The sequence below is a fragment of the Mytilus galloprovincialis genome, chromosome 8, assembly GCF_965363235.1.
Source record: "Mytilus galloprovincialis chromosome 8, xbMytGall1.hap1.1, whole genome shotgun sequence".
NCBI classification, from domain to species: domain Eukaryota; kingdom Metazoa; phylum Mollusca; class Bivalvia; order Mytilida; family Mytilidae; genus Mytilus; species Mytilus galloprovincialis.
Genome location: NC_134845.1, coordinates 946,086 through 963,317, shown reverse-complemented (window position 1 = coordinate 963,317; position 17,232 = coordinate 946,086). Strand labels below are relative to the sequence as shown.

General features: G+C 32.5%; 1 protein-coding gene across 1 annotated transcript; it reads left to right on the top strand.

Moving 5' to 3' along the window:
* Nucleotides 1-2,206: 2,206 nt before the first annotated feature.
* On the top strand, nt 2,207-3,349 carry LOC143043058 (uncharacterized). Its single transcript, XM_076215552.1, has one exon. The coding sequence runs from the start codon at nt 2,321-2,323 to the stop codon at nt 3,263-3,265; it is 945 nt and encodes a 314-aa protein (XP_076071667.1). The 5' UTR covers nt 2,207-2,320; the 3' UTR covers nt 3,266-3,349.
* The last annotated feature ends 13,883 nt before the right edge of the window (nt 3,350-17,232 follow it).

The following is a 17,232-nucleotide window of genomic DNA, read 5'->3' as shown; positions in this document are numbered from 1 at the left end:
TGAGAAACCTTTCTTTTTTCCTATTTTGAAACTACGATGTTTGTACAAAGTTCAATTGTGTCGTAATTTCAAGACAGATGGCGGATTCGGGGTGGGGACGAACATGTCGTTCACCCTAGGATTGGACAAAGTATCGTGTTTTGCCTTAAAATCGTCAATATTGTTTTTAGTCTCGCTACACTCGGTGATATATTTTTTTAATTTGATAGAATAACGCCCCTTTCAAAATCTAGGAACCGCCCCTAAAGGTAAAAATAGATTTGAACTGTGCAGTATATCAGAGGTAGTTAATGCACACCTTTGCTGTGCATTATCCAGATTATACCACAGTAAAAACAAAGAGATTTTACCCATGTCATGTGTTAATTGGTTATAAAGATATCTTATTTAATATATAAGATATCTCCATAAGTTAATAAGAAATCTCTATTAGTTTATAAGATATCTCTATTAATTAATAAGATATCTTATAAAGTATGTTTTTAAAAGATATCTTTATAAAGAAGTAAAATATCTTATACTTTATAAGATATCTTATTAATTAATAGAGATATCTTATTCACTTATAGAGATATCTTATAAACTAATAGAGATATCTTATAAACTAATAGAGATATCTTATTTACTTTCAAATTTAATAAGATATCTTATAAAAATTAAAGATATCTTAATACTTAATAAGATATCTTGTTAAATAAATAAGATATCTTCAAATTTGAATAAATATAAAAACGGCGTGCCATATATATATGTGGAGTAAGTCAAAAATTATTTTTCAGAATGCCGGATCCGATTGATCATACCAAATTAAAGCCTGGTTATTTTTTTAAATAGTAAATTAAAGTTGTTAGAATACTTATAAGGATATTCTAAATTTTGTGTCTAAGACATTGAAAAAAATTCTACACGTTAAGCAACATATACAGAAATCGACTCCAGAACGTAGGCAAATCTCAATTTAATTCACAGTTATCTATCATTTAAAGCTTCCAAATACATGTTTATACAAACACTGAATTGAAAATCTTTAAAGTATATCATAGTGTGAAACTAAAATTTTAGGAAAATATTGCTGTCTCATTGTTGAATGCCCCTTATCCCATTGTATGCAATGTGCATTATGAACTTATCGTATCAATAATTCTGGAATACATATTCTATATTAATCAATCGTCAAAATTTTTATTATTTTTGAGTTTTGAATATGTAGTTTCCAGAAGACAAATAATCTAAACAGATTGAAGTAAATACAATTTTACAAGGATACTGCAGGTTGGCGGAATATACCAAACAAATAATCAGACTCATAAATCGAAATTTAAACGAACAACTGACAATGCCATGGAAATCCAACTAAAATACAAACAATAGTCAACAAAATACAAGAAAGAAAACTTAAGCTTTTGATTATGAGTAACAGGTTCTCCAGAAGGGTAAGCAGAACCTACTCCTGGTTTCCGTCGTGTTGCTCATGTAATTACAAAACCGGTGAGACTTATTCGGTTTTGATTTAGTATTACTAACGCGTGTGAATACAAATACATCCTTCTTGAGTCGTGCCCGTTAAAAAGTCGAATAGGTTGTGGAATCATATAGAACTAATTTTAGGATAAACTATATGCCATCGCTAATAGCTGACAAAAATTTAGCGAGTGTTGCTTCGTCTTCAAAAGTGTAGTATCATATAAAATAGTCTACGTATATAATACATCTACTTTTAAATGTTAAAACTTAACCTTGGGTTTCTTTTGTGTGTAAAAGGGGGGGGGGTCTTGTTTCTGTTCAAAGAAAAGTATAAAACACAGCAAGCCATATGTATTTATCTATTTATTTCTGTTAGTCTAAATTATTGGACTGTTGTCTCATTCACATAATTCGAGTTCGCCTCCCTTATATAGTAAGATAAGGTAATGGCTTATATGAACCATCCGAGTGAACCAAATTGTGGTTAAGAAATATTTGTTAACAAATCTTTTTTATGAGAATACGAATTTGTATAAAAATCAAATTAATGAAATTTGAACTGACATTCAAATGGCAATGTTGAAAGTATTTTGTAAAATTTAAATATATATTTACACCATTATTTAAAGGGATTAAAAGTTTAATCAGAGCGGTAAACAATATTTTGATATCCATTTTGTAGGATTTTTAATTTTCAATTTACGTAAATACGATGTCATTTAAGTGTTTAATAAAGAAAATAAACAATTACTACATGCTTTAAGGCATATCGGTCAAACCTATATTTCGTTGACTTATATCTTCGGAAGGAGTGAAAAGAGAAGAAGCTTTAGAAAAGTTTTAACACTTTTTCATAATGGACACTAAATTGTTTTTGAATAAACGGACATCTGTGAGTATGGAAAAACGGAAATCTGTTGCAAAATTAATTATGCCACCAATAGCTAAATCGACATCAAAGAAACCAAGTTCATCAAACTCTCAACATATAATTGGAGATAATAAGAATTTTAGATCACTAGGAGGCAGGGTCAAGAACCTTATCCGATTCAACAAAGCGTTTGGATCAACGGGAAACGAAGAGGATGATATAATTACATCTGATAAACTTTTACCTTCGGAACCACGCTTTTCTACGTCACTGTCGCCTGCAGCACAGTTCGCCATGATGAAAGGATATGAAGACACGGTGTACGACAATATCTGTAAATATTATCCCGCCAGTAAGGTGTTTCTAAAAAGGAATAAAACGCCTCCGAAAGGCTATGCTGATATAAACAATGTCAAATTGACAGAAAACAAGACAAATCATGACGTCACTCAAACGTCTGACAATGCGTCAATGAATGCTGGAAACAATTCTGATATACCTTCTGAACATTCTGATCAGGAATTGAACCAGCAAAAGGAGTCAGAGAAAAACATCGATATAAATGGAAATATCATGAATCTCAAACTCGAACCATTAAAAAGGCAAAATTCACAAATGGGACTGAAGCCAGTGGGATCTGTGCAAACTGTAAGACCAAACAGCTTTCCCCTGATCAGTAAACCTGGTGTCCCCCGGGAAAAGAGACTTATTTTATCACATCGTCTACAAAGTGCCATGGACATATTAGATACAGTGAGAGGGAACTTCGGTTGTCATTCAATCTCTCCAAGGATCAAAGGTTATCCCCGGAAAATTAAACCCGTCTCCGACCGACTATTTGGTCTGATGAATTTAAAATCAACAGGTTTAATGGTAAGAAATAAAAACAATATTGATCAAAACTGTAAACATCTATATTTGTTGTATTGACTTTTTAATTCGGTGATTTTTATCATTTAATTTGTAAATAAATTGTAAATTATAATTGTAAATTAAAGTTCGTTCATACCAAAATTGTATTATTCTTTTAAAAGTTTGAACTTTTAAAGCAATCCTTTTCTGGATTAGTTACCATCGTGAACATATGAGGGGTTGTGACCTTTTTGGTACGTCGGAATCGGGTGTTTTTAAGTACGGAATTTCGGGATTGGTCCTTTCGTGATCCGGGAATTCTTCTTTCGAATTTCGGGATGTCGGGATTTAAATTTCTTTAAATTCATGTTTTTAAGCCCGGGATTTTGGGACCAGGACCCCATCGAACCCCCTCCCCTCTTTCACATATGGTTTGAAACCATGATGATAAAGACTATAAAATGTATAGATTAAGTGTTCTTCTTCATTAAAGTTGAATTGAAAAACATTTCAGGGGTAAATTATAACACTTATGGTCATGTGAATGTTAACGTTTATTTTTGTCAGTTTTTATGGACATCAATTTTGAATATGCCTTGAAGTTCGGTATTGTTGTTATACTTTTTTTCATGACGGTTTAAAGCGTACTATATAATGTTTATACACATAATCTGTCGATACAAATATTTTGGCATTACACAAAGTCTTTTTATTTTTCTGACTGTTAGTGACGTCTTTTGACTAAATTCATTGGATGTTGGATGTGTTCTGATTGATATGTTAGTCTTAGATATATGATTTTTGTTATGAGTAGTTATTGGCTTTGAACTACCTGCCAGAAACTCCGAGTACTCTCAGACCTTTGCTGTGTTTCTTTTTTGTTGTTAGGGATGTATAAATACCCTGCCACGCCCTGTCTGTGTTTTTCATAGATGTTGTTCTGCTTATTATTTTAATGAGTATAGCCCTTTTCAACTTAATTTTATAGGTTGTTCTTATGTTATGCTGTTACACCCCTATGAAAGGCCGATCATGTCAAAAACCCGATAAAGTAACGCGTTAACATTTAACGCGATAAAATCACATTTAACGCGATAAATACAGTTTTAACGCGTTAAAACAAGATTTTAACGCGTTAAGAAATCAATATATTTAACGCGTTAAACTTTGCAATTATCAAGTTTGGGATTTAACCCGTAGGTGAAAAAAGACGTTTATCGCGTTAAAATACCCGTTGCACTGGCCACATGTGTCATAATGAATCACATTAACGCGTTAAATTCAACACAATTACGTTGCTACGATACATTACTTTAACGCGTTAAAACATCATTTAACGCGTTAAAATATCATTTAACGCGTTAAAACATCATTTAACGCGATAAAACATCATTTAGCGCGTTAAAACATCGTTTAACGCGATAAAACATCCTTTAACGCGTTAAAACATTGTTTAACGCGATAAAACATCCTTAAACGCGTTAAAACATCGTTTAACGTGTTAAAACATCGTTTAACACGTTAAAACATCGTTGGATGGAGTTATGGAATAATGTTGCTAACGCATACAATGATCTGTTCGCATTTATTTGGAGTACCGTGGTGTCCTGGACATTACATCCTCTCACGATTAAACCATTCTCTTTAACAAACCAGATTTCAAAATAGCAAACACGGTTTGTTAACTGAAAACCATACAAGTTCTAATGTCCTATTTGTAACAGGTATCTTGAACAACATACTATCAAAAACAAGTGTTGCAAATGAAAAAAAAACACCACAAACACAAGAAGATGACACCAATGAAGACGATAACATTTTAGCACACTCGGAAATGAATTACAGCCTTCAACGTGTAGCCTTGGTTCACACCGAACAGCAAGGTATAAAGGGTCTTAAAAAAGACTAGTGTAAAACCATTCAAACAGGAAAGCCAACGGTCTAATCTATAAAAAGAAAATAAGAAATACTTATGAAGCACATCAACAAACGACAACCACAATACCAGGTACCTGACTTAGGACAGGTGCAAACAAATGCAGTGGGTTAAAACGTTTTAATAGGCACCAACCTTTGTCCAACTTGAAACAATAGTGTGATATCACAACGTAGAAAGACACACTTTAAAATATCAACTGAAATGGCTTTACTCAATCAAGTGACATATTAAAATAACTAATGAAGATACACTGAACGAATAAATTTGATCTATGACTCAATGTAAATACAAAATAAAACAATGGGGTTAGAGGCAAACAATATCAGAAAGACAATCATAACCTTAAACAAAATTCAGAACTGATAACGGACAGAGAAACGGACGGACATTCAGAGAGAGTCTCTTTCAGTTTCACAGGTAGGGCATTAATTATAGCGCCCATTTTAAGGGGAGGATAAATAATCTGTTCTCCATACATGCCATATTACAGAACAACGCAGTATTTAGAGGTAAAAATGTCGAAAATGAATGATTGCGCGGCAATAAAAAAAAACCCTACTTAATAAGTAGTAAAAATAAAGAATAACATCCTCTTTCCCCAATGGATATCAAATGGTCATCCTCTTACGTTTGGCACAGATTCATTACCTAATTGGGCATGGTTTGCTAGATACTGAATGCCTGCTCTTAAAAACCTCTTGTTTTAAATATGTTTAAACGATTGCTAGCTGATAAATTCATAATGGATACCAGGTTTGAAATTTTGTATTTGCGCCAGACGAGCGTTTCGTCTACATATAAGACTTATCAATGACGCTCGAATGAAAAACTAGAGGCTCGTAAGAGCCTGTATCGCTCACCTGACTCTACTTAGGTTTTTGAAAACGTATAAAAAAAGATTTTTTGGTTTAATATTGCATTCTGTTCTGTGGTTTTCTAAAAGAAGACATTTGTATGTATTTCACTTGGGTCCTATGTTAAACTAAGTCCCTCGCTTGCGGCCATCTTGGATGATGGATCGGCTACAAAGAAACAACACTTGGTCAGCACCTCATCAGGAACATTCATGCCATGTTTGGTTCTATTCCATTCCGTGGTTCTCCAGAAGTAATACAAATGTAAAAAGTTAACGACGACGACGACGGACGACAGACGACGGACACCAAGTGATGAGAAAAGCTAACTTGGCCCTGCGCGCCAGTTATTGTAATGTTTAACTGAGGTATGGTTGATAGATATAGTGAAGATATGTCATGTTTTCACCATCTGCAGCAAAAAACTTCACTTGTTAAGTAGAGACTTATGTAAGTATACGTCAAACTAACATAGTTTATGTTAAACCCTAATGTTAGATACATACACCAAAAGATGCAAAAAGACCAAGTAAATTATCTGAAAAACCTGACTTATAAACAAAATTTATTCAAGACGAAACGTAAAGACAGGTTGACAAATTTAAATTTAGCTGGCCTTTTTTAAATTAACATCATCAGTCCATGTAAGTAAGGTTGAATTAAATTAAACGTTGCTTTAAACGCGTTACAGTAGCTTTTAACGCTGTAAATTTGCATTAAACGCGTTAATAATAATAATAATAATAATAATAATAATAATAATAATAATAATAATAATAATAATAATAATAATAATAATATTTAAAGAGAGTAACTCATTTGGATTAAACTAATTTTCAATAAGGCTCTCTACATACAATGTTAACAATATGAATAAAAAATAATTAATCTACTATTACACACATGTAAACAATAGACGTATATAAAGTAATATAACAGCAACAACAAAAACAACTATGGTATACATTGTGGCTTAACTTATAAATTCAACACTTTTAAAAATAAAATGACTTGTAAGAGTTTTTGAATGCAGATATACTTTTTGATTTTTTAATTTCACTGGACAGTGAATTCCACACTTTTGGACCACTAAAAGAAAAACTTGATTTGTATAATTCTGTATTTGATTTATGGACAATAAAATTATCCGATGATGAAAGTCGAGTATTGTACGATTGTTTACTACTTGTAGGCACAATAACATTGAATAAAGTTTCATTCAACGCGTTAAAGTTGTTTTTAACGCGTTCAAGTTGTTTTTTAACGCGTTAAAGTTGTTTTTTGTAACGCGTTAAAGTTACATTTAACGCGTTAAAGTTGCATTTAACGCGTTAAAGTTGCATTTAACGCGTTAAAGTTGCATTTAACGCGTTAATGTTGCATTTAACGCGTAAAAGTTGCATTTAACGCGTTAAAGTTGCATTTAACGCGTTAAAGTTGCTTTTAACGCGTTTAAGTTGCTTATTACGTGGTAAAGTTGCATTTAACGCGTTAAAGTTGCATTTAACGCGTTAAAGTTGCTTTTAACGCGTTAAAGTTGCTTTTTACGCATTAAAGTTGCATTTAACGCGTTAAAGTTGCATTTAACGCGTTAAAGTTGCATTTAACGCGTTAAAGTTGCTTTAAACGCGTTAAAGTTGTATTTAACGCGTTAAAGTTGCATTTAACGCGTAAAAGTTGCATTTCACGCGTTAAAGTTGCATTTAACGCGTTAAAGTTGCATTTCACGCGTTAAAGTTGCATTTAACGCGTTAAAGTTGCATTTCACGCGTTAAAGTTGCATTTAACGCGTTAAAGTTGCATTTAACGCGTTAAAGTTGCTTTTAACGCGTGAAAGTTGCTTTTTACGCATTAAAGTTGCATTTAACGCGTTAAAGTTGCATTTAACGCGTTAAAGTTGCATTTAACGCGTTAAAGTTGCATTTAACGCGTTAAAGTTGCATTTAACGCGTTAAAGTTGCATTTAACGCGTTAAAGTTGCATTTAACGCGTTAAAGTTGCATTTAACGCGTTAAAGTTGCATTTAACGCGGTAAAGTTGCATTAAACGCGTTAAAGTTGCATTTAACGCGGTAAAGTTGCATTTAACGCGTTAAAGTTGCATTTAACGCGGTAAAGTTGCATTTAACGCGTTAAAGTTGCATTTAACGCGGTAAAGTTGCATTTAACGCGTTAAAGTTGCATTTAACGCGTTAAAGTTGCATTTAACGCGTTAAAGTTGCATTTAACGCGTTAAAGTTGCATTTAATGCGTTAAAGTTGCATTTAACGCGTTAAAAATGCTTGTCACGCGTGAAAGTTGCATTTTTCTTATCTTTTTACGCGGTAACCTTCTTTTAACGCGTTAAACCCTCTTTTAACACGTTAAACCTTCTTTAACGCGTTAATTCTTATTTCAACGCGATAAGTAATTAATGACGATGATATCAAAAATGTGCTGAAAATCAATAAACTTTATCGCGTTAATTGAAAAAGTTATGACACATGTGGCCAGTTCATTAAGTAAGTTTCGAGTAAAATCTGACGCCTTAAATTGTAGTTATGGTGAAAGAAGAAAGTATTTTCGGTATTTTTTTGTAGTTTTGTGCTTAACGCGTTAAAAATTATCTAAACGCGTTAAAACTGTATTTATCGTGTTGAATGTGATTTTATCGCGTTAAATGTTAACGCGTTTTTTTATCGGGTTTTTGACATGAACGGCCTTTCATACACCCCTATTCCAAGTTCATAGATGGTTGACCGCTCACAAACATGTTTAACCACTCCACATTCTTTATGTGTCTGTTCCTAGTCAGGAGCCTGTGGTTGAGTGGTTGTCGCTGCTTTATGTCTGTCATATTTATCGTAAACTGTTTTGTTGTGAATTAGACCGTTAGTTTTCTCAAGTGAATTGTTTCATATTTGTTTTATGGGTGGACCTTTTAAAGCCGACTATTTGGTATGAGGGTTTCACATTGTTGAAGGTAGAATGCTTGCCTATAATCGTTTATATCCTCTTCATTTGAACTTTGATTGATATTTGTCACATTGACAATCATATCACATCTCCTTTTTTTTACATCATGGTTTATTATTAATATTTCAATAAGTATTTTTAGAGAAAACAACACTTGCTGATCATATGAATAAAAAGTTTATAAACATACTATTTTGTCTTACACCTAACGAAATATAACACAAATCGGTTAGAACTACAGCACAATTCTTTGTTCTCATTGAATGCAACAAACACTTTGTTCTTTAAATACAACAATACGTTTCTTCTTGCTCTTCGTTGAATACAATCCACAGTTTCTTCATTGCTCTTCGTTGAATAAAATCCAGTTTCTTCGTTGCTCTTCTTTGAATAAAATCCATAGACCACAGTTTCTTTGTTGCTCTTCTCGGAATACAATCCACAGTTTCTTCGTGGACAACACCGCAAAAAGGATGGAAAAAAACATAGTAGAGAGAACACTATACAGAAACTAAAAATTGGCAATATAAAATATTTTTGATATGTGTTATATGCATATGGTGCTGTTAACTGCACAAAAATAGTAAGTTTACAATGATGTAAGTGGTTTAATCGTTAAGGTGTAATACCACCATTGGTTTTCCCCTATTAGTCTTTGTTAAATTGGCACTTTTAAAGAAATTGTACAGTATTTACCTTTATTTCAACCAAAGAAATACTTTGCATGTATAAAGTTTAATCCTTTCCAGTGCTACAGTGAAAATTTCACACTACATTTCATTGCATATAAGAAAGTAACCATCACCGAAAGTAAAGAACCCAATTTTTACACTGTTATTAACTGGTTACCTGCTTTAGTAACTATGTAACCTTAACTTTCCAAAATATTTTATAGGACCATCAAATAAAAAAGGAGTGATACTTTCAGACACCCAACATACATGTTTATGACTCAGAAAAATTTAAGTGCATTGAAATGCAGGGTTAATTTTCTACAACTGTCAAATTCAAGGGAATATTTTTTTAGACCTACTTTTGTATACAACCGGATGTGACGTACCATGATTTGGTGGTATTACACCTAAAGGAGACACTCACGTTCATTTTTTGTTGTTGTTTAGATTAAGATTATGAAATAGATGTAACTGTGTATCAGGAATCATGTGTTTCTATCAAAGATGAATAACATATACTTTTTCATGGGGTCAGCCAAAGAACGCCACGGGGTGCGGGATTTTCTCGGTGTATTGAAGACCCATTGGTGGCCTTCGTCTGTTTTCTGGTCTTTGGTCGGGTTGTTGTCTCTTTGACACACTCCCCATTTCCAATTTTATTCCTTACTTTAAAGCGGCCTATTCATGAAGATGTCTTATATTGATAAAGGGAGTAACCGAAGAGATGAATAACACTGTTATGTTCCTATTTCTGCACTTATAGATGTAAGATCATGTAAATGTGACCGTAACATTGGAATACCTCAGCTGGAAATAGCTTAATTAGGAACCTCACACTATGTTTCATGCGTTTTAATTCCAAATATTTTAAAATATCTTCCGACAAGTCAAACATTAAGAAAGGAGGAAAAAAAACTTATTTTGGAAGAACCTAAAATGTCGCCAAAATATTTTCGCTGGTCAGAGGTGGCTTATCAAAATTTTTGTATTTTGTCCACAATTTGTGTATCACATTAAAGTGATTTTTTTAATTACCTATATTTTCACACTTATTCAAACTTATCCAAATATTTTTACTTTGTTCAAAATTAATGTATCATATTATAAGAAGTTTTTATTTTTTTCGGCAAAATAGCTATATGTTTTTATCTTTAACTGTAACTACACAATTGAATTTTCAAACAACCTATGTTTCAGACGTTGTTTTATTCATTTAACTTTTATATACATCATGATTGAGTTAAGAAAGAAAACGATCGAAACGGTTTAAATACTTGACAGAAAACGAAACTGATAGACGAAAAAAGTATGCATATTCATAATTTTAAACCAAATTTTAAACTTCATACAGTTTGTGCATTAAGTGCATTTGAACGTTTAAACCATTTAAAAATAATAGAGCGTGATTAATAGAATTTATAATATGTGTATCAAAGAATTAATGGTGTGCATTAAAAACAGAAATTAAAAGATGCGTGCATTGCATTTATTTCTTTTTAAAAACGACTTCAATCTAGAGGCTCAAGGAAGCATGCGTCGCTAACCTTGGTAAGAGTTCCTATCATGAATGTTAATGAATCAGCTTTTATTTTTAAGTTTTGCTGCCAACAAATAAACTGTAGGTAGACCGCGTTCCGTACATTCCGTTCATTTTTCCTGCAATATTTGGCTAACATTGGCCTTTTTTTCAGAAGAGATGACGAAAACGCACGATTTCCAACATGCTTCACCCAAACATATGTGTCACCATGGCCACCAAATATGCCGTATTATTAGAACGAATGAAGAATCTTGTAGCGGGTCCCCAATCATTAATCCTCTAAATTTGAAGACATTTGACAAATGTAGTTTAAGAAATATTAACTTATTAGATAAAATTGAGAATGGAAATGGGGAATGTGTCAAACGACAACAACCCGACCATAGAACAGACAACAGCAGAAGGTCACCAGCGGGTCTTCAATGCAGCTAGTAACTCCCACACCCGGAGGCGTCCTTCAGCTTGACCCTAAACAAATATATATACTAGTTCAGTGATAATGAACGCCATACTAAACTCCAAATTGTACACAAGAAACTAAAATTAAAAATGATACAAGACTAACAAAGGCCAGAGGCTCCTGACTTGGGACTGGCGCAAAAATGCGGCGGGGTTAAACATGTTTATGAGATCTCAACCCTCTACCTCTAGCCAATGTAGAAAAGTAAAGAACCGAACCAACAATTCCCTCTTGTGGCAATGTTTTTCGACCGAAATAACTTCCCTACATTATTCCTGCATTGTTGGTTTTACCGCATGTTTTTGAGCAGATGATATACATGTGATTTCCAATATGTTTTAATGGAAACCTATATGCAATTGTAGCCACCATGTATGCCACCTAATAAGAACAAAAAAGACAGCCACCATGTATGCCACCTAATAAGAACAAAAAAAAGACATTTTGTACAGTGTTCCAATCATCAATTCTATAAAGTTTTAAACATTTTGCATCGTATCTAAAGAGGAGAAGGAATTTATACAAGTTTGATCAATCAGAATTAAAGAACAATATATAAACACTGTGCAAAATAAGGTTCGATTTGGCCCAGTAGTTTCTTGTAAGTTGATGCATTGTCTCACTGTAGACGGACGGACAATGGACGTTAATTAAATAATGGCAATAGCTCATATAGCCCTATTAGCCAGGTAAGGTAAAACGGTGAGGTATAGCAGTATCAATTTTTTATAATTTTAGTTAAACAATTACCGTACAGACTACGGTTTTGAGCAATAGACAGATACCTACATGTAAACGATATGTCAAGCTCGAAGTCACACTGGATCTTTAAGTAGTTAAGAGTGGTTACCACACATCTGCAATCAACAACAATTCGGTATGAATCGTAATATGCTGGGTGTTTTTTATATTGAGTTTTGTCTGCGAAATAAAATCCATTTTAAATATTGATTTAAAAACTCTTTCTATTCAATTGATCAAATTCACTGTGGCCAGTTTCAGATATTGATTTAAAAACCCTTTCTGTACAATTGATCAATTTCACTGTGGCCAGTTTCAGATATATGCGCAACATGAATGCAAGAGGATTACCCACATGTTCCTTTAGAAGGTTAAGTTTTGATCGTTTACATAGAAGATCTTTCCAGAAAATCTCTTCGAACGCATAAAATTTGTAAAGTGTTTTTCCGAAGTGTTCATTCCTTCAAATAAGATCGGTTGCATCTGATCATTATTACAAATGGACGTTTAATCATAATTAATCCCCCATCAAAGTGAAAATAGACAAAATGCATGCTCTTACAACATCTAGTTATATTTAAGTTCTAAAAATATAGAGACCGTCTTATTTCCATCTATAATTCTAATCCGTCAGATGACGCAAGAAATGTTTCAGTTATTAACGTTCCATACAATCATACAACTTTAAGAGTTATTTATAGTATGATGAGGATTGGTCAAAGTAGTAAAGCTTCACTTGACCTTTATATTGTTCTATCAATTGACGCCCATGATCACTTCAGTACAAGAATTACGACAACTTTACGTAAATATTTGTCATTTGTCTATTGGGTTTTATATACCAGTGCTGTCATTTAAACTTCTTTTGTTATATAATGTATGTATGAAGTTTAGCAGAATAAGGTAGTATTTTCGTAGACGTGTCAAACTTTTCAACCAATACTCAATATTTTTTTTAATTTTATATTTCAGAGTTACCCAATGTTCATTGTTCTGGGCAATATGTTATACATATATATATATATATATATATATATCTCAAAAGCACTAAATATAGATAAAATGTGGTATGAGTGCCGAGGCAATTGTCCATCCAAGTCAAATTTGTTAAAGGTAAACCTTTATAGGTCGAAGAACGGCCTTCAACACGAAGCCTTTTATCCCACCGAACACCAAGCTATAAAGGGTCTAGGTTGGTCCCCGTCATAAACTATCCAGTATGCCTTCGGAATATACAAATATTAAAGTATTGTCAAGAATTTCAATAACGACCTGGAAACAGACTATAAAGGGTCAAACATCCCTAGCGAAAACAATTCAAACAGGAAAAACAACAATCCAATCATCTATATTAAAAAAAAATACGAGAAATGAGAGACACTTATGAACCCCCCCCCCTTCCCCCCCCAACAAACGACTACTACTAGCCAACAGGCTCCTGTGTTTTCATTGTCAATTTTCCTTTTGGAAAAATGGGGGACTGTTAATTTTACTTTATAAGTTGTTTTTTGTTATATAATTTCGTCTTTGCTTCATATGTATTTTCTAATTCCTCTTATTGTTATCAAGTTTTATAATTTTTATTTTGCTTCCCGATTTTAAGTTAAGAAATAAGATCAAATATGCATGTCACCTCATAAATTATTCACAGGATTCAATTCCAGAGTCCAATAAAAGTTATTATAAACATACAATGTCCGAAATGATCAATATTCTATACTCGTAAAAGACATTTATTTTAGTCGTTTATGGATATTTATATGTTCGCGGTATATACTAAGTCTTTAGCAACGATATTGCGATGTTGGAATTCCTTTCAATTTATCATAATAACACATGATCTGATGTCGTTCTAATTCTATACATTTGTTAGTGTTTGTCTTTGTTGTAAACAGTGAAAGCAGTAAAGTTTGAAGCTACGTGTAAAAGACCTCTTTTATTAAACGGACGTTTTGGTTAGACATAAATTTTCAACTTACTCTAAAAGCCATAATGTGCACGTGATATGGCTCCGTTTTAATTTAGAATTCGAGAGATAAATGTATTTACATATTTTGCTAACGTCAGTTGATTGATCATGGAATTTTTCTAATCGGTTGTTCATCCGTAGACAGTAATTTATATAATTAGTACTTTGGGTTTCTATTCGATTATTTTCTCATTGATGTTGGCAATGAACTCAAAATTTCTTGTATTCGTATTTGTTTGATTGTCGAACACCAGCGAAATTGTGTCGGTCATGGTGTGCCAGAGGAGAGGAACGCCAATCTACATCTTTGTTGGGTTTTCTTTTTTGGTTATTTTTGACAAATGTCCTACATTTATTAAAAATTTTATGACTTATCGACATGTTCCCATTACTTAGAATTTTGATTTCCTCAAATAAATGGGAAAAAATGTAGTTCCAATTAATGAAACACCTCATACTATTTCCTGTTATTACGAATTCAATTATAATCAAAGCAGAAATGATTTAGTACTGCAATCATACAGATGTACTTATTTCCTATTTGATTTTTTTCTATCGTTTAATTAAAACTGATTACTGGTTTAGATGTCAAAGAGGATATGATGTAACGAGAGATTAACCATAAAAGAGGGACGAAAGATATCAGAGGGACAGTCAAACTCATAGATTGAAAATAAACTGACAAGCCCATAACTTTTATCTGGACAAAAAAGGAGATTCCTTTAAAGTGATAATTTGTCGAAACATAAGTCGCCAATACCATGTGTAGGGTCCAGGTATATGAATGTACAGAGTAGCAGTATACACCTCATTAATAGTAGCGGCAATAGATTGTTGGAATTTCAACCAAAGATGATGATCTAGATGTCCCATCACTGTATTGGATACATAAACTACATAAATGTATCTGCAAACAATGGTATATTGCTGGGTCTTCCATGTGCTCCACGAAACCTCTTTCTAATTCTTTAACATCAATTTATCTGCGATCAAAGCTATTGTAAAACTTCCTATTCTGGAGGTGGCGTGAATTAGATATGGATACTAAAATTTTCCAAAGATCTACTAGAGCTCGGACTTCTTAAGAAGAAAGAACATTTAGCAGTATCCTTTAACTTCACTTTGCGTTATATAGATCATGCTCTCTCACTAAATAATTCAAAATTTGGTGACTATGTTGAATGCACATATTCCATCAAACTAGAGATAAAATGTAAAATCACAATAGTACTGAACTCTGAGGAAAATTCAAAACGGAAAGTCCCTACTCAAACAGCGAAATAATAAGCCCAATCACATCGTAGGAATGGATAACAACTGTCATATTTCTGACTTGGATTGAACATGGTTTTATAGCTAGCTAAACCTCTGACTTGAGTTGCATTAAATTCAAATATATTGACAGCGATGTGTGAACAAAACAAACGGACATAATAGGTACAAATGTCAAAAGTAGCGATACAGCAGTCAAATTGTATTTAAATCTAGTCACTATAAAAACAAACAAATATATCAACAAAGAAAAACAAAAAAGACATGTCTCATTGGCAATTACATCTTCCTATATCTATATATAGACAAAACACATAAGAAAAAAAAGACTAGAATACAAAATATAACCATAGCACAATAAAAGCGCTTTTATAAATTTTCCTTCATTTGGAATGCTCGTATCAAAAACTTAAAGTATGTATTGGATCTGTAAGCTTCAATTTGAACGTGTTTTCGCAAAGATCGCGCCTGATTAACATCAACACAAAAATACAGCTGGTGACAACTGCTTTGAAAATTTAAACCAGATAATTTTAGAAATTAATGTTAGTTATAATGGCTCTCTCAAAATTAATTAATTTCAATAATATTACATTTAAATCTAAGGAGAGAACGTTTGTCCTTGATGAAAAAATAATTATTTTCGTCGAACCTGGGAGTTTTGAATGCAGATGTTGATTAAATATTAATGAATAGAGATATGCCTGTTTTCACAAACACTAAAATTCATTTATATATATATCGTAAAAGTACATAGACTTATTTTTCATTACCTTAAGTAAATCAAATAGCATATTGATATTTTGTTTCAGATATGAAATGGTACATATAACGTTGTATAATCAGGAATTGAAAATCACAGCTGTCAAAAGGACTAGACAGAGTGGCCGTGGTATATATATGATCATCAACTTTGTTCTTGATATGAATTTATTTTTTTCATACAAGTTTACCAGTCTAATGTAGACGAAAAAACGCGTCAGAACACAACATGTTAAGCCTGGTATCTTCTTTAGATATATACACAGCAATACTTAAAACAAAAAACACGTATATCGGTAATAAATATATATCAATATTCTTAGAAAATAATGAGTTTCGAACAATATTAACAACAAAATCACAAAAAAATGCACTGGAATCTTTTTTTTTTTAAATATGGAACTAATGTTTGCTGTCAATATGAAAGGAATAATGAAACTGTGGCCATCAGTGACTTATTTTTCAGGGAATTCTGTTTCTGTTTTTGGTATGCTATTTAATCTTAATTCTGTCAGAAATTCTATGTTTATAGTCTGCCATCAATATCAGATTTAATATATGACTCTGGGTCTATAATCAGCAATCCTTAAGAAAGTTTTGGCATAAATCTGCTATCATTCCTAAATTCCTAAATGATTTCTGTGATTATTATTTGTTTGAAAAGGATAAATGCCTAAATAAATTGAGTGTTCAGAAACATCCGTGAAAACTTCCTAAAAAAAAGTCTCTTTTAATAATCTGCTATCAATGATAATTTCCAAAAAGAATTTTTTGGTTTATAATCTATCATCAATGATAATCTCCTGATGGACCTCATGATTATTTATTTGCGTCTACTGCTACATTCTTACTTCTCTATAGGCTGGGATCAATATCATAT